The 24,773-nt window shown below is 31.2% G+C and overlaps 3 protein-coding genes and 1 long non-coding RNA gene across 4 annotated transcripts; 1 reads left to right on the top strand and 3 right to left on the bottom strand.

Moving 5' to 3' along the window:
- Positions 1–2,590: 2,590 nt before the first annotated feature.
- On the bottom strand, positions 2,591–4,024 carry LOC136781277 (uncharacterized). The gene is made up of 3 exons (XR_010823897.1): positions 3,636–4,024; positions 3,375–3,543; positions 2,591–3,283 (listed from the first exon to the last, which is right to left on the bottom strand). It is a non-coding gene; the product is annotated as an uncharacterized lncRNA (long non-coding RNA).
- A 10,991-nt stretch (positions 4,025–15,015) lies between these two features.
- On the bottom strand, positions 15,016–16,800 carry LOC136781411 (uncharacterized). The gene is made up of 4 exons (XM_066740305.1): positions 16,342–16,800; positions 16,076–16,257; positions 15,781–15,996; positions 15,016–15,687 (listed from the first exon to the last, which is right to left on the bottom strand). The coding sequence occupies exons 1-4, from the start codon at positions 16,515–16,517 to the stop codon at positions 15,164–15,166; spliced, it is 1,098 nt and encodes a 365-aa protein (XP_066596402.1). The 5' UTR covers positions 16,518–16,800; the 3' UTR covers positions 15,016–15,163.
- A 67-nt stretch (positions 16,801–16,867) lies between these two features.
- On the top strand, positions 16,868–22,907 carry Pcif1 (Phosphorylated CTD-interacting factor 1). Its single transcript, XM_066740299.1, has 5 exons — positions 16,868–17,304; positions 17,594–17,920; positions 17,992–18,299; positions 18,390–19,754; positions 19,869–22,907. Exons 2-5 carry the CDS (start codon positions 17,663–17,665, stop codon positions 20,140–20,142), a joined length of 2,205 nt encoding a protein of 734 aa, XP_066596396.1. The 5' UTR covers positions 16,868–17,304; positions 17,594–17,662; the 3' UTR covers positions 20,143–22,907.
- A 155-nt stretch (positions 22,908–23,062) lies between these two features.
- On the bottom strand, positions 23,063–24,768 carry JMJD4 (jumonji domain containing 4). Its single transcript, XM_066740301.1, has 4 exons — positions 24,386–24,768; positions 23,973–24,270; positions 23,620–23,890; positions 23,063–23,542 (listed from the first exon to the last, which is right to left on the bottom strand). Exons 1-4 carry the CDS (start codon positions 24,624–24,626, stop codon positions 23,120–23,122), a joined length of 1,233 nt encoding a protein of 410 aa, XP_066596398.1. The 5' UTR covers positions 24,627–24,768; the 3' UTR covers positions 23,063–23,119.
- Positions 24,769–24,773: the final 5 nt, after the last annotated feature.

Here is a 24,773-nt window from a genome sequence, read left to right as displayed (position 1 = left end):
ATGGAAATTTTCTTTAAATTCTGTAGAAAAATTAAAAGAATTATTTAATTTTTTAAATATTATACTCTTACAAAACGTTATGAAATCCCACAAAAAACAGACTTCGCCTGTATAAAAAGGCGGCAAGTACATAAACCATTTAGCATAAATAATATAGTAAAATTATCCAATTAAAAAAAGTAGTGAAATCCAAATATTAGGCAAGTTTATTTTTTCACCTTAGCAAAAGTTAAATTTTTGAAAAAAAAAGGAACAACAAAGTTACTTGCCGGGCCCGTAATGTCCATGCACAGTGGGAAATTGAATCGTGTGTGAGATTCAGCTATAGCGTAGTATAGCAAATGTCATGTTAAAATACAGAGTGAAGTTAGCCGAAACACAGCGATTCTATTTCTCACTGTGCATGGACATTACGGGCCCGGCAAGTAACTTTGTTGTTCCTTTTTTTTCAAAAATTTAACTTTTGCTAAGGTGAAAAAATAAACTTGCCTAATATTTGGATTTCACTACTTTTTTTAATTGGATAATTTTACTATATTATTTATGCTAAATGGTTTATGTACTTGCCGCCTTTTTATACAGGCGAAGTCTGTTTTTTGTGGGATCACAATTACCTGTCAAAGAATAATTAAGCATCATATCTGGAACATAATTTTCAATCCTTCTATGACTCTCTCTAGTAGAAGGTAATAAAAAGAGATTATCTTCTTCATCGTCATCTTCAAATAACAGGCTCCAAATATTTAAATAATCCATTCTTTTGTTTAACCTGTAAATATAAATTGATAATTAGTCAAACAGCTATAATAAGAATATATTATCCAAGAAATATAAATTGTTGATAATATTTACAATTCTTCCTTTATTTTAATTGCTAGTAAATTTTATAGTTTTACGTCATTTATGTCCGTTAACTTACTTGTCTGATAATTTTAATCCCGCCCGCTTATTTTTGTAAATTAGGGTCCACGGCAAGGTTGCCAAGTCCGCCATCTTGAATAGTACTACGCTCTATAGTAAGTGAATTTTGATATAAGGAATGCAGACTGCACAAAGTATACTGCCAGCGGAAATACGTCAGTAGCCATCTTAAATGCAGAACGTAATATATCAAAAATTATATATATTATATTCACAGCCTGTCACCGTGAACGGCGTGAACGAAGACAAATGTTAGTATACGGAAAAATAAAGTGTAATAAAGAAATAAGGAGTAGTGACAGCTTTGATCTATCTGACAGCTGATGTACTTATGGTATAAGTGAATAAATAAAATAAAAATGCTTTTCCTAAATTGATTTTTAATTTTGAGAAAATGGTCAAATGTAGCCATTAATTAATTAGATTTGGTAATAAATACAAAAAATGCGTTTTATTATAACAAATGAGTTGAGGTAAAATAAACTCAATGTTTTTATATTAATTTGTTAACAAATGCATTTTTTTATTTATTATTGAGTCCAATAAGTTAACGGTTATTAAAAAAAAAATTCTTTGTAATGAAACAAAAAATGAAAAAATTTTAATCTTCACCAAGACTCGAACACGAGCCCACCGCATGATAAACGGCAACTTTACCGCCTGCGCTACAGCTCTCACTTGATGTAACAAGAGCAAAACAGGCTCTTTAAAGACTGACTACAATTCTTTTATTAATTCGTCATAAATGATCAAGAATTAGCTGTAATAATAAATACATTTATCTACATAGCATTATTGTACTAAATTTATTGTTTTTAATTTGAAGCATACATTTTACATGAAGATATGATAATTTAATGGTAACCATTCAGTACTCTATATACAAAACTATTCATATGCTTAACTATCATAAATTAATTAAGTAATATTATAATATTTGTTATATGTAGTCGAATAACTATGATAAACGAGCATATGAATAGTTTTGTATTTAGAGTATTGCATGAACACCCTTAAAGTATCGTATCTTCATGTAAAATGTATGCTTCAAATTAAAAACATAATAAATTTAGTGCAATAATGCTGTGGAGATAAATGTATTTATTATTGCAGCTAATTCTTGATCGTTTATGACGAGTTAGTGAAAGAATTGTAGTCAGTCTTTAAAAGGCTGTTTTGCACATCAAGTGAGCGCTGTAGCACAGGCGGTAAGTTTGCCGTTTGTCATGCGGTGGGCTCGTGTTCGAGTCTTGGTGAAGTTTAAAATTTTTTCATTTTTTTTTTCATTACAAGGAATTTTTTTTTTAATAACCATTAATTTATTGGACTCAATAATAAATAAAAAATGCATTTGTTAACAGATTAATATAAAAACATTGAGTTTATTTTACCTCAACTCATTTGTTATAATAAAACGCATTTTCTGTATTTATTACTAAATCTAATTGATTAATGGCTACATTTGACCATTTTATCAATATTACAAATCAATTTAGGAAAAGCATTTTTATTTGCTTTGAGTTTTTAGGTAAACGCAGCACCACTTCACACGGATAACACGTAAAAATGTCACGGTTAGCGGTAGTCGCTCTTCTTCTAAAGCCAATGTTGCCTGAAGTCCAAATCACACCTATGCTCTCCAGGCATAGTTGTGTTTGTACCGCTTCCCTTTAAATTTTCTATACTCCTGCTGGCTAACGCTTGTCTTCATTTTTGTTGCTAAAAGCTTGATTCTGGCATCACTGCCGTGTGGAACTATTAGTTTGCTAATAAAAGCAGAGGCTTAATTTTAAGAGATTGCAACATATAGTAATTAATATAGATACAATTGTAAAAAGAAAACAAAAATTTTATTTTACATATATTAACTTTAAATAAAATCCCACAAAGTACTGTAAAATATCTAACATGTTATATTATATATCTAATCTGTCAGCTTCTTTATTTTAATATTCATCTCAATTATCACAGTTTGATCCTCAGCGATGACACAGTAACCACATTATGGTGAATCTATTCTTTTTTTTTAATGTTCGATCCACATAGCTTCATCCTCAGCAGTGATACAGTAAACATACGTACATTACTATAATTTAATCTGAAACAAAATCCCACAAAGTACTATAAAACATCTTACATTTTATATTATATATGTATTCTGTCATTTTCTTTATTTATTATTGTATTTATCCAAATTGCTGACTCATTTATTTTAATGTCTGTCTCAATTAACACAGTTTGATCCTCATCAGCGATGACACAGAAACAACATTATGGTGTATCTATTCCTTTTGTTTTAATGTTCAATCCACATAGCTCCATTCTCACCATTGACATAGTAAACACTTTACAATAATTTAATCTGAAACAAAATCCCAAAAAGTACTATATAAAATCTTACATTTGAAATTACAAATGTAATCTGCCAGCTTCTTTATTTGTATCGTATTTACCCAATGTGTTGACTTGTTTATTTTAATATTCATCTCAATTAACACAGTTTGATCCTCAGCGATGACACAGTAACCATAATATGGTGAATCTATTCCTTTCATTTTAATGATCAATCCACATAGCTCCATCCTCAGTAGTGACATAGTAAACACATTACTATAATTTAATCTGAAATAAAATCCCAGAAAGTACTATAAAATATTTTACATTTTATATTATATATCTAATTTGTCAGCTTCTTTATTTATTATTGTATTTACCCAGTTTTTTCACTCGTTTATTTTATTATCCGTCTCAATTAACATAGTTTGAATCTCAACGATGACACAATAACCACATTATGTTTAGTCTATTCCTTTATTTTAATTTTGAAAATCCGCATAGCTCCATCCTCAGCACAGTGACATTGTAAACACATTACTATAATTTAATCTGAAATAAAATCCCACAAAGTACCACAAAATGTTTATATCTTACATTTTATATTATAAAATTTATTGTTATACTTATCTAAAATGTTCAGTCCTTTATATATTTTTAAAAATTATTTTTATGTACATTTTACAAATTTCGTCACTTTATTTATTCACTTATACCATCAGTATATCAGCTGTCAGTAAGATTAAAACTGCCACTTTATTTCTTTATATTACTTTATAACTTGTGGTATGTATATACTAACATTTGTCTTGGATCACGGACCATGCATTTTGAAATTAGTAATTAGAAATATCTATATTGCGGTCCCTCTACAGTCTCTACCCTCTGACGTATTTCCGCCGACCAGTAGTATCAGCAGCGACTATAGCGTAGTACCCAAAATAGTACTACGCTATAGGATATGTCGCTTTTGGGTACTACGGTAGTACCGAAAGTACTACACTTGGCAACCTTGGTCCACGGTATTGACAGTATTTGTTTGATTAGATTCTTGCTGTATTCCCTTAACCAGATCAGATCTGGTTCACTCGCGGAAGCCTCCTCACTAAATCTGATCCATCTAGGGAATTTTCTTCAGTTGCCTCACTGTGACTAGACTGAACCGTAACCCGAACAGATCATTGAACGTAAGCGTCCATAATCGGACACAAATGGTACATTGCATGTCACCCAAAATGTACATTCGTGTCCGATTGTGTCTGACTGTCACTGTGTCGATTTTCATAACTGGAAAGCAGCCATATGCTAGTTGTAGCAGAAAGAGGTGTGAAACGTGTGAAATGGAAAAATGTCAAATAGTGAGGTTACTAAAGTAAAAATAGAAAATAATGAATGGAAAGTAAGAATATTCGAACTTTCCATTCTTTATTTTCCATTTTTACTTTAGTAACCTCACTATTTGACATTTTTCCATTTCACACCTCTTTCTGCTACAACTAGCATAGTTGAGTTCGGAATTAAACTCTTTTTACTCCGACGGAGCTTTCCCTAGAATCCCTATTCACTCCGTCTAGTAATTCTGTGTCCGGGAGCAAGTTAGAGAGTGAATAGGGAATATGGAAGAGCTGTGATAGCTAATTGCTATTCTATCCCCACTTCTAAAAGGAAAATAGGGGTAAGGATAAATAAGAAATATTGGCACTAATTGGGAGCTCCGTCTGACTAGTTTAAGCGGGAAAGAAGCAAAATTGACAAATGTTGGTTTCATTATTTTGGAATTAAATTTCAAACGTTTGTTTATATAAATCTAAGGGCCTGATAAAGTAAGTGAAATAAAATTTAAAATAATACAATATCGTGTATAGTTAAAAAATTAATCTTTTATTTCTTTTTAACAGTTGTTATGAATAATGAATATAGTTCGTGTAGACTCTACCAATTTTAATTTAATTTATTTTGATAACTGTCTTCTTTCAATTAATTGCAATAATTTAGTAGTACAGCAAAAATGAAAAATTCCAGTAGCAACTTTATCCCTCCATATATTTTTAATATAATTTTATAAACTACTCACTACTTTTTTCTTGCAGTAGGACATCCATTTTTATTTTATCAAAATAAATTAAATTAAAATTGGTAGAGTCTACACGAACTAAATTCATTATTCATAACAACTGTTAAAAAGAAATAAAAGATTAATTTTTTAACTATACACGATATTGTATTATTTTAAATTTTATTTCACTTACTTTATCAGGCCCTTAGATTTATATAAACAAACGTTTGAAATTTAATTCCAAAATAATGAAACCAACATTTGTCAATTTTGCTTCTTTCCCGCTTAAACTAGTCAGACGGAGCTCCCAATTAGTGCCAATATTTCTTATTTATCCTTACCCCTATTTTCCTTTTAGAAGTGGGGATAGAATAGCAATTAGCTATCACAGCTCTTCCATATTCCCTATTCACTCTCTAACTTGCTCCCGGACACAGAATTACTAGACGGAGTGAAAAGAGTTTAATTCTGAACTCAACTCATGTAAATACTTCTCCACTCCAAAATGGCGAATGGGTCTCATTTTTCTTATTCATCTATTGGTAACGGACCATTTCATGTTGGCACTACATGATATTGACCAATCAGCGCTCTCAGATACCATCATCCTGAGCGCTATAGTCAACTAACACGAATCTCCTATGTCCCGCCGTTAGAGAATCACCCTGTATATTATGGGTGCGTTCCGAGTCACGCATATGCGCGCAGTAAGCACTTAAATTCTATAATAAATGTGACATAAACTGTACATTCTATGCGCTTCATGCGTGATTTGGAATGCACCCTATATTCACAGCCTGTCACCGTGAACGGCGTGAACGAAGACAAATGTTAGTTTACTGAAAAATAAAGTGTAATAAAGAAATAAGGAGTAGTGACAGCTTTGATCTATCTGACAGCTGAAGTACTTATGGTATAAGTGAATGAATAAAATAAAAATGCTTTTCCTAAATTGATTTTTAAATTTTATAAAATGATCAAATGTAGCCATTAATTAATTAGATTTGATAATAAATACAAAAAATGCGTTTTCTTATAACAAATGAGTTGAGGTAAAATAAACTCAATGTTTTTATATTAATCTGTTAACAAATGCACTTTTTATTTATTATTGAGTCCAATAAATTAATGGTTATTAAAAAAAAAATTCCTTGTAATGAAAAAAAAAAAAAATTTTAAACTTCACCAAGCCTCGAACACGAGCCCACCGCATGACAAACGGCAACCTTCTTCTTCTTCTTCTTTCTGTGTTGGCTTCGGTATTCAATGACCATTCGCCATGTTTTTAATACTAACGCCCTCTATAAGGAGGGAAATATGAATTCAAACATCCACAACTTTGGGTATATTATTCAAGAATTTTATTAATTTTTTCAATTGTCCTATATTGGTATTGATAATATAGTAAATAGTCTTTATTATGTCAAAATCTGGGTTGTAATCTTTGATGATATCGTTTATTAGGTATCTATAGGAGTCCATTAGAGAGCAGTCCCAGAGTAAATGATTTAGGGTTTGTGGGGAGTTGGGTGAGCATGGGCAGTTTGAGGATAAGGATTTACCAATTTTGTACAAGTAATTTAAATCTATGAATTGACCTGAAAAAATCTTGTTTGTAATAGCTATTTCGTTGCGGCTCAAATCAAATTTATCAAACCATGGCTTTTTGAATTTTACTTTATTATATGTCTTAAAGAATTTATCTTCAGAACTATTTGTTGGGGTGGTAATGTCCATTCTATAACTTTGCATTGTTTGTCCCTTGAGGTATAAATATAAAGATTCTGGGTCAATATGTTTGATTTCCAAGTTAGGAGGTATTTCGTTATTACTTGCAATATTGTCAGCTATTTCGTTTCCAATAATACCCTTATGTCCTGGTACCCAAATCAGATGAACATGGTTATTCATGTAAGTAATTTTCTGCAAGGTTTTTAATGACTCGGAGATGAATAAATTGAGTGATGCTCTACACAGTCGAAGGCCGATATTACAGACATCGAATCAGAACAGACAATAAATTGTTCGTATCTATAATTTTTTGTTAATGAGTGTTGTAAACAAATTTTTAGTGCTTTCCTTATAGCCACCAGTTCAGCTATAAATATAGAGTTTATGTTATTGATTTTGATTTTTGTTATAGTGTTAGACGTTGAATCATATATGGCAGCATTTACTGGACCGTTTTCTGGAAACTTGGAACCATCCGTATAAATGATTTTGGTAGTAACAAGATTTGATTCATCAATCAACTTTTGCAACAGCATGTTCCATGTTTTATTAGGATTTGTGCTTTTCTTACATGTATTTCCTATATCCAAATTGATAGCAATATTTTCCATAACTAATTTCATTTCTTTATTTTTACTTGATATGTTAATTTTAGGGAGGCATTTATTATATTGGTTTATGTCTTGGAAAATGTTAAGCAGCTTAGGGTAGTATCTACTTGAAGAGTAACCGTTTGACTTGATTAGGTTATCTAGTTCCTTTATCTCTTTAATTATGAGACTGTTTGGTTGTACCATTCTGTTAATAATAAATTTATATGATGTTATTTTACTTCTATATTGAATTGTTGGTTCATTTGCCAGAACCCAGGATATTTTGTTCGAAGCGTTAGCTGTTATTCCTAATGATTTTTTTAATAGGATTCCAAGTAGTGAATTGTATTTATTTATAATATAGTTGTTGGAGGGATTTAAATATATCGGAAGGCCCCACTCGACAACCGGTCTAATTATTGTTCTGAATATCATAAGAAGAGTAGATGGGTGTGCTCCCCAGGAGTTTTTCTTTAACCATCTCACTATACGGTCGAATTTACAAATTTTTCCAATTGTATAATTTAAGTGGGCCTTCCATAATAGTTTTTCATCAAATACCACACCTAAGAACTTGTATTCTTTAACCTTTTCGATTAAACCATTTTCTGTGCTTATGCCATTGATTGGTGTTATTTTCCTTTTCCTGGTGAATTGAATCATCTTACTTTTGTTATAAGATATATTAAGTCCGATGTTCTTCAAGTGGTTTTCAAGTTTACTTGTGGCTTCAGTAAGTTTTTGGTTTGATGTGTTTTGGTCTTGGTTTTCAATAAATATAATTATATCGTCCGCAAATTTTAATGATCTAACTTCTTCTGGTAAAACCCTGTTTATGTGGTTTATATATATGTTGAACAGTATAGGGCTTAAAACTGATCCTTGTGGTAACCCAATCGATGAGATTCTGTTTCCTATATGGAAGTTGTTTACAAAGAAGTTTAGATCTCTAATTGTCAAGGACTCATAAATGTATTTAAGAATGTTTTCAGGAAATTTCAGTTCCTTTAATTGCAAAATTAAGATTTGTGGGATTACCCTGTCGAATGCTGCTTCAATGTCTAAAAATATTGTTGTTAGTATGGATCTCTTGATAAAAGCTGAATATATGTTAACGGATAAAATCGCTAAGTTATCAAGGCATGATTTGTTATTGCGAAAACCAAACTGTGTACCTGGGATATAAGAGTTTGCTTCGGCAAATTTATGAATTCTTTGTTGAATGAGTTTTTCATATAGTTTCTTTATAGTGTTTTGCAAGGATATGGGTCTGTATTTATTGGATCCAGGTTTTTTCAACAAAATGACATCAAATGAGTTCCATCTGAAAGGGTATTTTCCTGTAGTTAGTATGAAATTGAAGATTTTTAGGATTATATCAATAATGTTACTTGGGAATGATTTAACCAATTCATTGTTTACCAAGTCACCACTTGAAGCCGTATTCGTTTTCAGCTTTTTGATAGCATTTATCAGTTCACTTTGTTTTATAGGTGAGTTATCAAAACTTGTCATGAGGTCGTTGTTCATGCATTCTTCAGCTGAGTTATTGTTAATATTATAAATGTCATTTAGCATTTCAAAGAGAGGGGGGGGTAACCCATAAAGGCGTTAGATTGTTTATTGAATTTTCAATAACAATTTTATCTGGAATGTCCATGCCCTTTGCAGTCTCGTGAGCTTTTGAATTTTTTAGTTTTTTAATAGTTAACCAAATCTCCTTTATACCTGTTTTAGGATTTAGTTTTCCAACAAATTCTTTGAATTTTTCTTGTTTCTTATGATTACATAATTTTCTGAACTCAAGGTTTAATTTCTTTACTTCATTCAGGTTTACTGTAGAATTGCACAATATAAATGTTTTACCCGCTTTTCTTTTTCTTTCCCATAGATTTTTACATTCATCATCCCACCATGAGTTATACTTTTTGTTTTTGTGATTACTATTCTCAGTTTGTATTTTATTCGTTTTTACATTACTAATTTCCAGAGCTTCAGTGATTAAATCAATTAGGTTATCATATTGATATATGAAATTATGTTCGTCAATCGGTGAATTAGATTTGTATGTAGATAAATGATTTATAAAGCTGGACATGTCTATTTTTTTTTTGTATTTAATTTGAATCTAGTATTACTAGCTGAGATATTATCCTCCAAATCAAAGTTACAAATTATAGGGTAGTGGTCACTGATGAATATGTCATTTAATACTTTACAATTGTATAAATAATTAAATGAGTTTCTTACTATAATTAGATCAGTAATGCTTACTACTTTGTTGTGTGTGAATCTGGTAGACATGTCCCTATTTAGTATTTGATAATTTGACGTACTGAGGAAGTTGAACAATTGAGAGCCAGCGTAGTTACACTTAGTAGAACCCCAATTATTATGTTGACAATTAAAATCACCGAGAATTAAAACGTTATTTGAACCTTTTGTTATGTTATTGACACTGGAGAAGAATTTAAACCATTCTTGAGTTTTAATGACGTTTGATGGCTTATTGTATATTAAAAACACCCATAACGTCTTTTGATTGTAATTCAACTTGATGATAAGACTTTCAAAGTTCAAGCTATCTATTTCCTCTGATGATATATTGAATGCCAGAATTGATTTTTTAATAAATATGGCCACGCCACCACCAAATGATTTTCGATCTCTTCTTATAGTATTGTAGTTTTGTAGATTAAAATTGATGTCACTATTTAACCATGTTTCTGTCAGACAAATCAAATCTAAATTGCATTCCATGGACAATTGAGTTAAATAAGCATATTTGTTAGTGGCACTTCTCACGTTCCATAGTAGAAGATTTAGTTCGCTTTGAATCATTTTGTTTCATTATTGAACGTTTTGTATTGTCTGCCAACTACTTGATATATTGCTGAGTCATTAATAATCAGATGGTGAAAGGTACTTTATGTTGATGGTATTGTCTATGTAATGTAATGTATTAATTGTTTACTATTTCGGAAACAATTTCCTTCTTTAAGAGTTTAGTTGGCAGATTATTTAAGGAACTTTTGTTACATACACTTCTTTTACTTCTTTTCATAACTATTTTTTGTGTACTTTTAGGTAGAAACGATTTCGTGTTTTGGGATACTCTCTCCGTCACTACCATTACATCTCTTGGTGTTTGAACCTGTTGTAACTCATCAGTGCCATTGTTATATGACTGGGAGACATTTTCCAAATATAATTGGTTAGAATTTTGAATATTAATGAAGGTTGAGTTTTCATCATGGCTGCTTATATTGTCTATAATATTTTGATTTATATCTTCAGGTGGATCTATATTTTCTATATTGTCATTATTTAGTATAGAATTGCAAGTTATAGAACCAAAATTAAAGATTTCATCAAAATCTTGTGGGGTTTCGCTACCAAGACAGTTTTGATTATACTGAATTTGGCAAGTGTCTGCATTATTTTTAATGTTAGAATAATTTAATATATCATCCGTGATCGTGGGATTATCTCCATTACTCAACTCATTAGCGTTATTTCCCATATTATTATCTTTTCCAGAATTTACTTCTTCACAATTTAGAGCAATTGAGTCATATTCAATTATTTTGCGTTGATGAGTGTTATTATGCCTACTATAGTATAGGTCAATCCAATCAGACAATAGATTAGAAGTGTCTGGTTTAGCCTTTGAATCAAAGTGATTTTCTATTTCTACTTCGTTTGTGAAATTGTTTAACTTTATTAATTTCCTAGCATAATTTTTAGTGCAACTTGTGTATGCTGTGATTCTCCTAATGAGGGCCATGTACTTGAATATCGGACAACTAGGGTCAAGGCTTTTATGGGGTCCATGACAATTACCACACAATATTTTATCAGTACATGTCTCCTCATTATGATCTCCTGAGCAATTTCCACATCTAAAGTGTCCACGACATTGGCTCTTTGTGTGACCAAATCTCTTACATTGGAAACATTTTAGTACTTTGTCAACAAAAGGTTTTATTGCAAGTTTCACAAAAAAAAGGTAAACATAACTGGGTAATGTGTTACCTAGAATTGTTATTTTGATCGAGTTGGTAGGTATTGTTACCTTGTTATTATTGTCCCAACGCGACATTCTTTCGATTTTCTTGATTTCGATGTTCGGATTGTTTAATACTATATTATCATAAATTTCTCTTTCTGATAGCTCAGAAAAAACATTCCTAATTATTCCAGTTTTGTATACAGCAAAATTTGGAATAAATGTGAACCAGTTTAGTTTGTTGCTTATTTCGTTATTTTCAGTTAACTTATTTGCTTGTTCGTAGTTTTCACATTTGAGTTGAATCGTTGTTTTACTAATTTTTTTTAGGGTTATATTAGTGCTAATGTATTTATTTAACAGCTTACCTACTTTCATTAAATGAAGATTTCCTAGATTCACCCTAAAATCGTTTGAAATCATGTGAGTTAAGAACGGACCCGCGTGCTGGTCATTATATCTGTTATCCGATTGTTCATACGCTTTAGACAATATTCTAGAGTTGTCTATAGATAGGGTATCTTTATTAGAATTAAGCTCTATATTATCCTTCTGCGAAGCCATGGTTTGGACCCGATGGACAATACTTAGGATTTGTAGGATTTGTAATTATTAGTCAAGATTTCCTTACCTTGTACAAAATTGGGATTAGGATTTGTAAGGTTATTTTTCTTCTTTAGGTATATTCTTTTGAACAGGAAACTGTATTATTCTGGGACTATGAGTGTTTTAGGTTAAGTCAAATTTATCCGCTCGCTAGCAACGTTCGAAGAGGAATGAAACGGCAACCTTACCGCTTGCGCTACAGCGCTCACTTGATGTACCATAAGCAAAACAGCCTTTTAAAGACTGAATACAATTCTTTCATTAACTCGTCATAAACGATCAAGAATTGGCTGTAATAATAAATACATTTATTTACACAGCATTATTGTACCAAATTTATTGTTTTTAATTTGAAGCATACATTTTGCATGAAGATATGATAATTTAAGGGTAACCATTCAGTACTCTAAATACATTAAACTATTCATATGCTCATCTATCATAAATTATACCATTACACGTGTAACATATATTATAATATTATTTAATTAATTTATGACAATGGAGCATATGAACAGCTTAATGTATTTAGAGTACTGAATGGTTACCCTTAAACTATTGTATCTGCATGCAAAATGTATGCTCCAAATTAAAAATATAATAAATTTAGTGCAATAATGCTGTGTATATAAATGTATTTATTATTACAGCCAATTCTTGATCGTTTATGACGAGTTAATGAAAGAATTGTATTCAGTCTTTAAAAGGCTGTTTTGCTTTTGGTACATCAAGTGAGCGCTGTAGCGCAGGCGGTAAGGTTGCCGTTTGTCATGCGGTGGGCTCGTGTTCGAGGCTTGGTGAAGTTTAAAATTTTTTATTTTTTTTTTCATTACAAGGAATTTTTTTTTTAATAACCATTAATTTATTGGACTCAATAATAAATAAAAAATGCATTTGTTAACAGATTAATATAAAAACATTGAGTTTATTTTACCTCAACTCATTTGTTATAATAAAACGCATTTTCTGTATTTATTACCAAATCTAATTAATTAATGGCTACATTTGACCATTTTATCAAAATTAAAAATCAATTTAGGAAAAGCATTTTTATTTGCTTTGAGTTATTAGGTAAACGCAGCACCACTTCACACGGATGACACGTAAAAATGTCAAGGTTAGCGGTAGTCGCTCTTCTTCTAAAGCCAATGTTGCCTGAAGTCCAAATCACACCTATGCTCTCCAGGCATAGTTGTGTTTGTACCGCTTCTCTTTAAATTTTCTATACTGCTGCTGTCTAGCGCTTATCTGCATTTTTGTTGCTAAAAGCTTGATTCTGGCATCACTGCCGTGTGGAACTATTAGTTTGCTAATAAAAGCAGAGGCTTAATTTTAAGAGATTGCAACATATAGTAATTAATATAGATACAATTGTAAAAAGAAAACAAAAATTTTATTTTACATATATTAACTTTAAATAAAATCCCACAAAGTACTGTAAAATATCTTACATGTTATATTATATATCTAATCTGTCAGTTTCTTTATTTTAATATTCATCTCAATTATCACAGTTTGATCCTCAGCAATGACACAGTAACCACATTATGGTGAATCTATTCTTTTTTTTTAATGTTCGATCCACATAGCTTCATCCTCAGCAGTGATACAGTAAACACACGTACATTACTATAATTTAATCTGAAACAAAATTCCACAAAGTACTATAAAACATCTTACATTTTATATTATATATCTATTCTGTCATTTTCTTTATTTATTATTGTATTTATCCAAATTGCTGACTCATTTATTTTAATGTCTGTCTCAATTAACACAGTTTGATCCTCATCAGCGATGACACAGAAACAACATTATGGTGTATCTATTCCTTTTGTTTTAATGTTCAATCCACATAGCTCCATTCTCACCATTGACATAGTAAACACTTTACAATAATTTAATCTGAAACAAAATCCCAAAAAGTACTATATAAAATCTTACATTTGAAATTACAAATGTAATCTGCCAGCTTCTTTATTTGTATCGTATTTACCCAATGTGTTGACTTGTTTATTTTAATATTCATCTCAATTAACACAGTTTGATCCTCAGCGATGACACAGTAACCATAATATGGTGAATCTATTCCTTTCATTTTAATGTTCAATCCACATAGCTCCATCCTCAGTAGTGACATAGTAAACACATTACTATAATTTAATCTGAAATAAAATCCCAAAAAGTACCACAAAATATTTATATCTTACATTTTATATTATAAAATTTATTGTTATACTTATCTAAAATGTTCAGTCCTTTATATACTTTTAAAAATTATTTTTATGTACATTTTACAAATTTCGTCACTTTATTTATTCACTTATACCATCAGTATATCAGCTGTCAGTAAGATTAAAACTGTCACTTTATTTCTTTATATTACTTTATAACTTGTGGTATGTATGTACGATACAATAAATACTAACATTTGTCTTGGCTCACGGACCATGCATTATGTATTTTGAAATTAGGGTGAGTCCGACCAAATCCTGTAAGGTAAAATTTTACAATGTAGGATTGCCAATTTGCTGTGAATTAGCCAATCAACATATGTATTTTCGAAAAATTGGCAATCCTACATGGTAAAATTTTACCTTACAGGTTTTGGTCGGACTCACCCTAACTACTACGGTAGTACCGAAAGTACTACACTTGGCAACTCTGCCAAAAACATTGAAATCGGTTGAAAAATAGCGCTGGACAATTCTCCCTCGTTTTTCGTTCCGTAATATTGGCTACAGAGGGCTTGAGGGATCCCGTTAAAGACGGCTTGAAGGTGACTTTCTAGCAAGAATAAGTTTACATTAAAGTCGACTTTAGGCAACAGTAGTCGACATAAAGTAAAATATAAGTCGACTCTGTGCTATTGGGAAATACAGTGATAAGCTCGGTCTTTGCCTTAAGTAATTGCTAAGTTGAAATTTGAGCTTTATTTGGTTGATACATTCCAGCATTATTAATTTCTACTAATATAACAGGTAGTTCTTCAGATTTAAGAGTAGCTAGTACATTGTTAGATTTTTTTTGTACAGTACATGGGCTTTCATTATTCATTGCAGGATTTTCAAAGTTTACCAGGAAAACTGGTAGTTCAGCTGACTCTAAAACACATGGCTCACTATTCAATTCAATATTCTTTGCATTATATATTTCACTACCACTAATTGGAATTGCACATTCGTTTATTTGCTCAGGAGAGTCACTTTTACTTTCAACAAGATTTTTATTATTGATAATTGTAAAACCAGCATTAAAAGTTCTCGGAAAACAATCATTGAAACCTGTTGGAAGATCGATGAATGGCTTGTCATTCTTATTCATTGTAATTATGGCTTCAGGTATTTCTTCAAAAGTTTTTGACAATTCTTGCGAAGTAAACTCATTTTTATTGCTATGGTTTTCTTCAATATTTTCAGCATTCTCAGTTCTAAATTCTATAAGATCAACACATCCATGAAATTGTAATACGTTTAAACATTCATCCTGATATTTATCAGCAAAATTTAGTTTTGTTATTTTTGTATTACCTATGTGTGTGTGTGTATTACACCTTGATGTGCTTACAATGTTAGGAAAACACATTGATTTGTTTATTTCTTGCTTCAACGTTGCACCACAAATAAAATTTACATCTATAGAAGGATTTGGTAGCTCTACTCTTTCTTCCAATATTTTATTAATAACCCCATCAGAAGTGTCTACAGAAGCAACTGGACCAAATTGTGGTCGATTTGGCAGCCTACCTATAATGGAAGAATTTTTTACTAACCATTTACATAAATATATTAATTTATAAAGCAAATTTAAATTAATCATGCATACTCTGTAGAACATCTCTAGCAATAAAATCTGCAGCCCTTAATAATTCTGCTTTTATTAATAATTCCAATAACATATTTATTGTTGGTGATCTTTTCTTCCCCATAGTCGACACAGCCAACCATTCATCTAAGAGAATTGCAGCTGCATTCCTATTTTGCTTCTTAGCAGCTTGTTCAATCAATCTAAAAATTTTTAAATTCTTTTTTATACTTTAATGAAAAATACTATATTGCAGGTCTATTTTCAGTTAATATATATATGCTTACCCGAAATCTTCACTTTTGAATTTGGGAATTCTAGGATTATCTTCTTTAGGAATAATAATCATTAATTTTTTCCAACAATCAGAAATACTTAGAATTTGAGTAAGTTTATATAACGTTGCTGGATTTAATTTTCTGAATGGTGTATTACCATCAATTGTTTTTTTTGGGATTTCCATTTATTGTAATTGGGTATGTACTAAACTGGAAATGACTTGATTAATATTTAATATACTTTATTTCAGTGCACACTTGTGATGCGAGGTATGACTGTCGAATGATGGCAGATGACGCCATTATCATGCCGAGAGAAGAGGGGGAAGAAGGAAACTAGAAATATGGCGTTTTAATTTAGTATACTTTCCGCATACTTTATGTATATTATGTGTATAAGGCCCGGTGTCACAAGTTTTGTTTAAGCTGGATTAAGTTAATTATGCTATATTCTACGTGATATAAAATATAATGTAATTAACTTAATCCAGCTTAAACAAGACTTTTGTAACACCGGGCGTTCACGACGGACACGCTGCACTATTTGGCGGCTGGCGCTATAGTGCTGACTGCTGACTACTGAGTGCATAAAAATTTTCCTTTTATGAAAAAAAATACTTAATGTGATTGGCTGAACAGTCGCCAATATTTCAATTTGATCATTTTGATCAATCATAATTATTTTTCGCAGCGCTAAGCTAATAAGAGAAAGCTGTTATTGGTTCTACAAGTAGCTATTCGATAATATTTTGAAATCGCACATTTTATCGATGAGTGCGACAGAATGAAAACATACCTTAAAACTTGATGCTTGGATTTTAATAAAAAGAGGCCTTAATCTTTAATATATATATATCAGTAAAGCAAATGGCGTTGTACAGGTGGAGATCGTTGCGTCAAATTGCACAAATTATGAATGAATTTTAATTTTATTGGAAAATTTTCAATGAAATGATATCTCCATGAATTTCTGTAAGTTTTCTTTTAACTTTATGATATATTTTACACGTTTCTACCTGATTATATCGCTAAATTCTGTCTACAAATAATATCGTCAACTTAGTATGTAAACAAACATTAAATCATCGAATACTGTCAATCAAGCTTCATTATTGACTTTTGCATATTATCTTATTAAATAACGTATTCAAGAGAAATCTGTTTCTTTTATATTATTACTAAGAATCAGTCTTCTCAACAGCGCATATAAGCAAAGATGATTTTAATGTAACATCAATCCCTAATGTGCAATATTTTGCAGAAGGAAAATCGTTAGTGCTTTATTCATGGTTTTTTATTTATTGAATAAAATTGAAGAATTTAACCAACCATGAATGAAGTAAGTGGAGGAAAACAGGAGGTACCTATCACTACTTCGTGGGAGCCAATAACAGGACAATCAGTATCATCTTTACCAGCAATGCATCATCATCATTCGACTATACAAACTGACGCTACTTCGACTGTGTCTGCAGTAATAGTTCCTACACCAGTTAAACTCCAAGCTCCTATACTACCACAGGTGCAGACTGCGGGTGAACATTGCTCGTCGATTAGTCATATTCAGCAACCAGGGCTAATAGCTCAAGTATGATTTAATTTTAGAATAACATATTTTATTTTTGTTTGATACTGATTTAAAGCAATTTGTCATTGTAGGGTATTCCGCCAGGAAGTTTTCCTGAACCTGATCTCACTCCAGAGCTTCAACAACAGGGATGGAAAAAATTTTGGAGCAAAAGAGAAAATAGGCCATACTTTTGGAATAAGTTAACGGGAGAATCATTATGGGTTATTCCAACTCTTAAACCACAATTTGATCCTATTACAGATCCTCTAGGTATATGTGGAGTATCGCCTATACCTGGTAATGGGGCAATTCCACCTGGTACACCCGGTGGTGCATTAAAGAGAAGAGCATCCGAAGAGGGCAACGCTGTACAACCTGTGAAAAAGTTTATTTTAGTGTAAGAGCTGCTATTTTAGTATTTGGTTTGTTTTTGAAAAGATATTCATTGATCTTAGTTTTATGTAGTAATTTATTAATAATTTAACAGGGGTCCATGGGATTTGGAAATTCCAACAAATGTAATAATTTTCGAACGTGCGCCCTCTAATTTACCACATGTACATCCCGATGTTGAGGCTTTACGATGTGGCCTTCTATCAAAATTACGACAATGTTATCAAGAGTTGTGTCATACAAGGGAATCTATAGATGCTCCAAAGGATTCTTTTAACCGCTGGCTGATGGAGCGAAAAGTCATAGATTGCGGCTCTGATCCTTTGCTACCCAGTCAGTGTTTCCCTGAAATCTCAATGTCTATGTATCGGGAAATCATGAATGATATACCTATCAAGCTGGTTAGGCCAAAATTCACGGGTGATGCCAGAAAGCAGTTATCCAGATATGCAGAAGCAGCCAAGAAAATGATTGAGTCTAGGGCAGCTTCACCAGAAAGTAGAAAAGTGGTGAAATGGAATGCTGAAGATACTTTTCAATGGCTTAGACGGACAGTTGGTGCAACGTTTGATGATTTTCAAGACAGGTTGGCTCACTTGAAGCGTCAATGCCAACCACATTTGACAGAGACTGTAAAAGCGAGCGTCGAAGGAATTTGTCTGAAGATCTATCATTTATCTACTGAATATGCAAAAAAAGTAAAAGACAAGAATAATCAAATTCTTAAAGATAACGGACTAGGAGATGTAATACCTCTCGGTGGGCCTGCAAGCACACAGAGAAAGGTTTGGTGTTACCCAGTGCAATTTTCTTTGCCAACCCCTAGACTTCCACAAGTGGATTATTTACCAGAAAGGGAACAGACTATGCTTCGCTTCCATGGAGATACTATGTGCATCAATAATAGTCATCTGACAAAGCTTGAACACCTCTACAGGTATAACTGTTTCGATGACAAAAAATTTGAGATGTTTCTGCCTCGTGTTTGGTGTATGCTGAAAAGATATCAAACCTATCTTGGAATTAACGAGGGTCAAGCTACGCAAATGGCTCTACCTGTGACTGTTTTCGAGTGCCTTCAGCGCTCCTTCGGAGTAACGTTTGAATGTTTTGCCTCTCCACTCAATTGTTACTTTAGACAATATTGTTCAACTTTTGCCGATACAGACTCTTATTTTGGCTCGAGAGGTCCATTTCTCGATTTCAGGCCTGTAAGTGGTTCTTTTCAAGCAAATCCACCTTACTGCGAAGAGCTTATGGAAGCTATGGTGAACCACTTTGAACGGTTACTATCAGATTCCACCGAGCCGTTGTCCTTCGTAGTTTTTCTGCCCGAATGGAGAGATCCAGCACCCAATGCTCTTATCAAATTGGAAGGGAGTCACTTTAAACGTAAACAGGTTGTTGTACCTGCAATGGAACACGAATATAGAAATGGATTTCAACATGTTTTACCTAAGTAAGTTTTAATAAAAAAGTATTTAAGATTGTTCTTAATTGTAAGTAATTGCTATTTATCTTAAAGAAGAAAACTTAATCTTTACTTATTAAAGTAAGATGAACGAATTTTCAGAGGAGAAATTAATATCAGAGCTGCGCATGGCACATTAGTAGTCTGGTTGCAAAACGCTGCAGGAGCAGCACGGTGGGGACCTACTGAAGAAAGAGTCGAAGCACTTTTGGAAGCATGGAGACCTGGCAGGGAAAGGGAAAGAGATAGACAGGAACTGTTGTCACCTCCCAGGCCAACCCATCAACCAATTCCAGCAGCATCAGTGCCAGTTCCGACGACACCTACCACTCCGACAGTACCACCTCTACAAACACTTCCTACCCATCCAATTTAATTTTAAAGTAAAGACCAATATGATTTGAACCTCCTTCCAAAAGAGCCCCTGAAAATGTTAATCGTTTTATTAAGGCTTCCTTTATTTTGTTGGTTTGTTGATTTTTCTAAAGCATTTCCAATAATTCATTTTCATTTCTTTTAGTTTATTGTAAAAAGACGGAAGCTGCACGTTCTCAAGAAATTGTATCTATTATATAGATGATATAAAAATTTATCATAAACGCATGCTATATTCACGTTTCACAAGTTTGACCTTCATATAGTGTTGAAAATTCTCATTGTTAAAAATCGTTCAGGCATTGTGAAACGTGACGTTTATGAATGCAGTAGATATACTTGCCATGCAAGCTGAAAAATTATTAGTGTTTTCTAAAATATATAATGAGATCCTTCTATCGCGATTAAAAAAAATCGTAAAACTTGTAAAAATCAAGGTAAAATTCTAATTTTAATTTTATTGATTCTTTTGTAAATTCAATTTTTAAAAAGAAAGAAATTAAAAATTAAGTTTTAGTTCAATTTTAAGCGAAGCTATATATAAAAGCTTTAGAACAATTCTTCTCTCCTAGTTTTTGCATCTGTGCAATATTAATTATTAAATCGTATGCAAAGCAATGCTGAATACTTTCCAAAGAATGTGTTTCATTTTTAAGATAGGTACAAGCCCGCCTCATCTTTCGTGTCAAGCATATCTACTTGAAGTATAATGTATTGTAGTAAGTAAATTATTTATAGTTTAATACTGATAAAGTGTGTAAAGCGCATATCACAAAAATCATACAATCTTCAAGCACTAAGAAGGTATCAGAATTATTACACTGCGAATAGAATTTGCGAAAAAATATTACATAGACAGAGTTGTCTATTTCACATGCTACGCTCAAGGCTCGATCATTTAATTGACGCAAGTGAGATTAATTTGATAATTAATTAAAATACAATTAGTTATTGATCAACGAATAAAAATAGTCGGCAGTCCAATGTCATCATTGCTATAGAATGAACGAATGACATTATACAAATTCTATCTATGCATTTTCTGGAATCCACTAGATATCGTAGAATCTGTATTTCTAAAATTTCTCACAGAAAGCCCCATTCTATTGTATAAAAATTGAAACGTAATGCGTTTATAGATTTTGTACATTTTTATTAGAATTACGTTATGTAAATAGCTCTTAAATGTAAGGTATTTATGCTTATGCAATTAGAAGTGTATAAGACAATACGCGGGGTTTGAAAAAACGTTTCTTTGGAAACTTCAACATTATAAAGAATTGTCGCCTTTTGATACAACCTTATCTCGCCTTGAATCTTATTAGATATAACTACGAAAAGAAGAAATAGAACTTTTATGTAAAATCTCGGAAAATGTCGTATTAGCATATAGCTTTCTGAAGTCTGTACCGTACAATTGAAAACAATTTACGGCAGACTGGTATTATAGCATCTCTTGAAAATGTCCTCTTAATGAGTAGTCTACTAGTACCATTTGTTTTCAAGAAATTCATGATTGGACAAAATCTTTTATACTTGAGTTAACGAGCGAGAATCATATCACTGATAGAAATTATTACAATTGAAGATATTATTGGATTAAGGTGTGTGTCTTAATTAACGTTTTTAGACTTTTAATACTCAAGAGGAGTACTGCAGGGTATAGGATATCCAAGAAAAACATCATATTTTTACAACTTTTCATTAATTATGTTCTATTTTGTCTGTTATATTAAAAGTACTTTTATTTTTATAATCATTTCGTCGTCGTTATTTGTTTTTAAACCCTCTAATGTATTGATTAAAAGAGAGATGTTTAAATTGGTTAATTTAATCGTAAAATATGAATGATGAAAAACATGGATAATGACATATTCATGTGCTCTTGAACCGCAAAACTGTAATAGTACTCCTCTTGAGGGTTAAGAATACTGTACTCAATATTGAATAGACCTTACTTTATCTGATATTTTCAAATATTAACTGGTCAGCCGTGGTTTGTTTTATTTAGGAGAATATTATTTGATGAAGGAGTTAAGTACATACAGCTATTAGTAGTGTTAAATGGAAGGTCTCGGTATAATTTTTATTTAATAAAAAGTATTAAAAAATGTTCTCAATGCAAATATAAAAATAATGAGTTTTTCATCAAATGAATTATCTTGTAATGAACTTTTTACGACACGACACCTTTATTCACTAATGTCTTTAATTGTGAAATCGAATTTCTTTATATTTTAGGGATTATTGTATGAAGGTATATTTTGGATCGATTATTACAAACAAATATTTTGTCATTTAAAATGTAGATGCTTTCATAAATAACGTAATATATGTAGCTTCTACTTACCTTAAAAATGTAAACTTTTCATCATTACTGTACTGTTGACAGAAGCATAGAACATGTAGCAGCACCAACAAATTTCTGTCTACTTATACCAAAATCACATGACAGTCTTCTAATGTTACAGATTAATTTGTTGTTTATTGAAAAAAAATTGATGATAATACTGAAGATTATTCATTATCCATGCTAAATTTACATTGCTTTTTTGTGATCTGAAACTGCTTAAACTTAGGCTTCTATTACATTTAATTATTACAAAGTGAATTTTTGTACATTGTGATTAAAATAATTATTAAAGTATAATATTTGATCTACGTGACATTGCTAGTAATCATTGAATGATTTCATAATTGGAAATTGGATACATAAATCAATCATATGATAGTCAAAGACTTATTGTAAATCAGAGAATAATTACTCAATTCAAGAATGGAATAGAAAAACAGACATATTAAAGATTCAATACATTGTAAATTATCTTAAAAATGTTAAAATTTAAAATGAATAAATTTAACTTATTTATAAAAGTTACAATTAAATGTGTTAATATATATTTTCAAACTTTGGATATATATTGTGTTAAAAGATGTGGTTTTGTTTTATTTTATTAAATAATTTCAACATAAAACAGTCAAAGAATTGAAGTTACACTTTTTAATAAATCATGTAACTCGTTGCTCTTACAAATTAAACTGTACAATGATTTGTCTTGAACTTCTGCAATAAAATCCTCTAGAACAGTTTTCAAGCTTCGAAGATCAAACATAGATTGATTAGCCCCTAGCTTGTAGTTTTTAAAAGAAATTATTGGATTACCCTCTACAATAGAGTTTAAGCGTCTTTTTGCAATAAATGATAAAAAATCATAAAATTGTATATAATCCATTCCATAGCTAGTTTTTAACATCAATTGACAATGTTCTCTCCAATTTTCCATATTTTTGCAATCTTCTACCTCTCTTATAACCAGGGCAAATTCTTTTTTTAATGCCATCCACATTATCCAAATGTTACAGCCGTTGATACAATTATGGTTAATAGATATTGTATCCTCCTATTTTTAAAAGGAAAACATTAATATAATTTTATTAACAGCAGCTTCGTTATTTAAAGCTATCTTCAGGTATTTACCAAATTCCAAACTTGATGATGCCACCCAGAGGGTATAAAGATTGCTTGGCCAGACTCCTGAATAATATCATAATGTTTCAGGGTTTCAGAATTATATTGGTTATATATAGATTTATTAAAAAGCTCTTCTGACGTTGCATCATATATCAATTGACCATGTAAATTACAAAGCTGATATTCTTCACCAGGTGGAAACAATAACCAACGTTTTCTTCCAACAATGTTTGCTGACCAGCTATACGAAGTAAAAACATCTGCATGAAAAGGGGTCCTGAATATAAATGTTTGTCAATTAGTTAAATAATGCTCCAAGAGATGAAATAAATAAAAATTATTTATATAAATTAATTTACCAAGATCCACGTGGACCCATATAGACAAACATATAATCATCCTTTAATTCTGGATGTGCAATATAATATTCATTTAACCAATCAGACAAAAAATACTTAGGAACATTATATATAGCGATATTAGGGAAATTTTGTATGCAATGCCAGTCTTTTAAATATAGCAATTGTATTTTACTGTTATAATTAGAATCTTTATATCCTTTCCAATATTTCAAATAATCTGCTATTAACATTTTTTGTTTTGATTGTGAATTATAATATTTTTCATTACAATTTGCTACAGGTGCTTCATTATGTCCTAAAATTTGTTAGATAACTTATAAAAGTATTTTGACTAAGTGAATTTTTATGATTTTAACTATTAATGAAACTACTTATTACATAATTGATTATAGATTAATTATAGAGTTTACCAAAGACTTTTTCAAGAAATCCGAAATTTGGCGCGTTATCCAAAACCCATTGCTTTTTGCACGGCCAATTCTCTGTAATTTCTGAAGAAATAATACATGGTACGTTTTTAACGAAAAATTGATTGAAAAATGTATCGTAACTTATCGTTGGATCCACTAATTTTATTTCGAGTTTTTCTTCTTCTTGATCAGCTTTATCTATTAAATTGGTTTCCTTTGAAATATCGAACACATTTGACATGATATCGTTCAAGAGGACTCGATGGTTAAGAATAAGTTGAAATGCCACTATTGTCTATTTTCCAATGGGGAACGTTTTAGTTAATTTAGTTAATCCACATCGAACACTCAATTTAAGCTCTTTTCAAGAAAATTTTGAGGTTAGGGT

Source organism: Prorops nasuta, unplaced genomic scaffold (assembly GCF_024137725.1).
Source record: "Prorops nasuta isolate Cenicafe-Biocafe unplaced genomic scaffold, Cenicafe_Pnas_1.2 PNAS00022, whole genome shotgun sequence".
NCBI lineage: Eukaryota > Metazoa > Arthropoda > Insecta > Hymenoptera > Bethylidae > Prorops > Prorops nasuta.
This window is presented reverse-complemented; position numbering and strand designations above follow the sequence as displayed.

What these genes read in the sequence shown, in the direction of transcription:
- LOC136781411 (XM_066740305.1), bottom strand. Translation starts at nt 16,517, where the DNA reads ATGGAAATCCCAAAAAAAACAATTGATGGTAATACACCATTCAGAAAA. An exon ending in TTCAAAAGTGAAGATTTCGG is followed by an intron (nt 16,258 to 16,341) that starts GTAAGCATATAT and finishes AAAAATTTTTAG; the next exon opens with ATTGATTGAACAAGCTGCTA. An exon ending in TAATACACACACACACATAG is followed by an intron (nt 15,688 to 15,780) that starts GTAATACAAAAA and finishes TTGATCTTATAG; the next exon opens with AATTTAGAACTGAGAATGCT.
- Pcif1 (XM_066740299.1), top strand. Translation starts at nt 17,663, where the DNA reads ATGAATGAAGTAAGTGGAGGAAAACAGGAGGTACCTATCACTACTTCG. An exon ending in AACCAGGGCTAATAGCTCAA is followed by an intron (nt 17,921 to 17,991) that starts GTATGATTTAAT and finishes TTGTCATTGTAG; the next exon opens with GGTATTCCGCCAGGAAGTTT. An exon ending in GTGAAAAAGTTTATTTTAGT is followed by an intron (nt 18,300 to 18,389) that starts GTAAGAGCTGCT and finishes ATAATTTAACAG; the next exon opens with GGGTCCATGGGATTTGGAAA.
- JMJD4 (XM_066740301.1), bottom strand. Translation starts at nt 24,626, where the DNA reads ATGTCAAATGTGTTCGATATTTCAAAGGAAACCAATTTAATAGATAAA. An exon ending in ATTTCTTGAAAAAGTCTTTG is followed by an intron (nt 24,271 to 24,385) that starts GTAAACTCTATA and finishes AACAAATTTTAG; the next exon opens with GACATAATGAAGCACCTGTA. An exon ending in ATCATCAAGTTTGGAATTTG is followed by an intron (nt 23,543 to 23,619) that starts GTAAATACCTGA and finishes TTTTAAAAATAG; the next exon opens with GAGGATACAATATCTATTAA.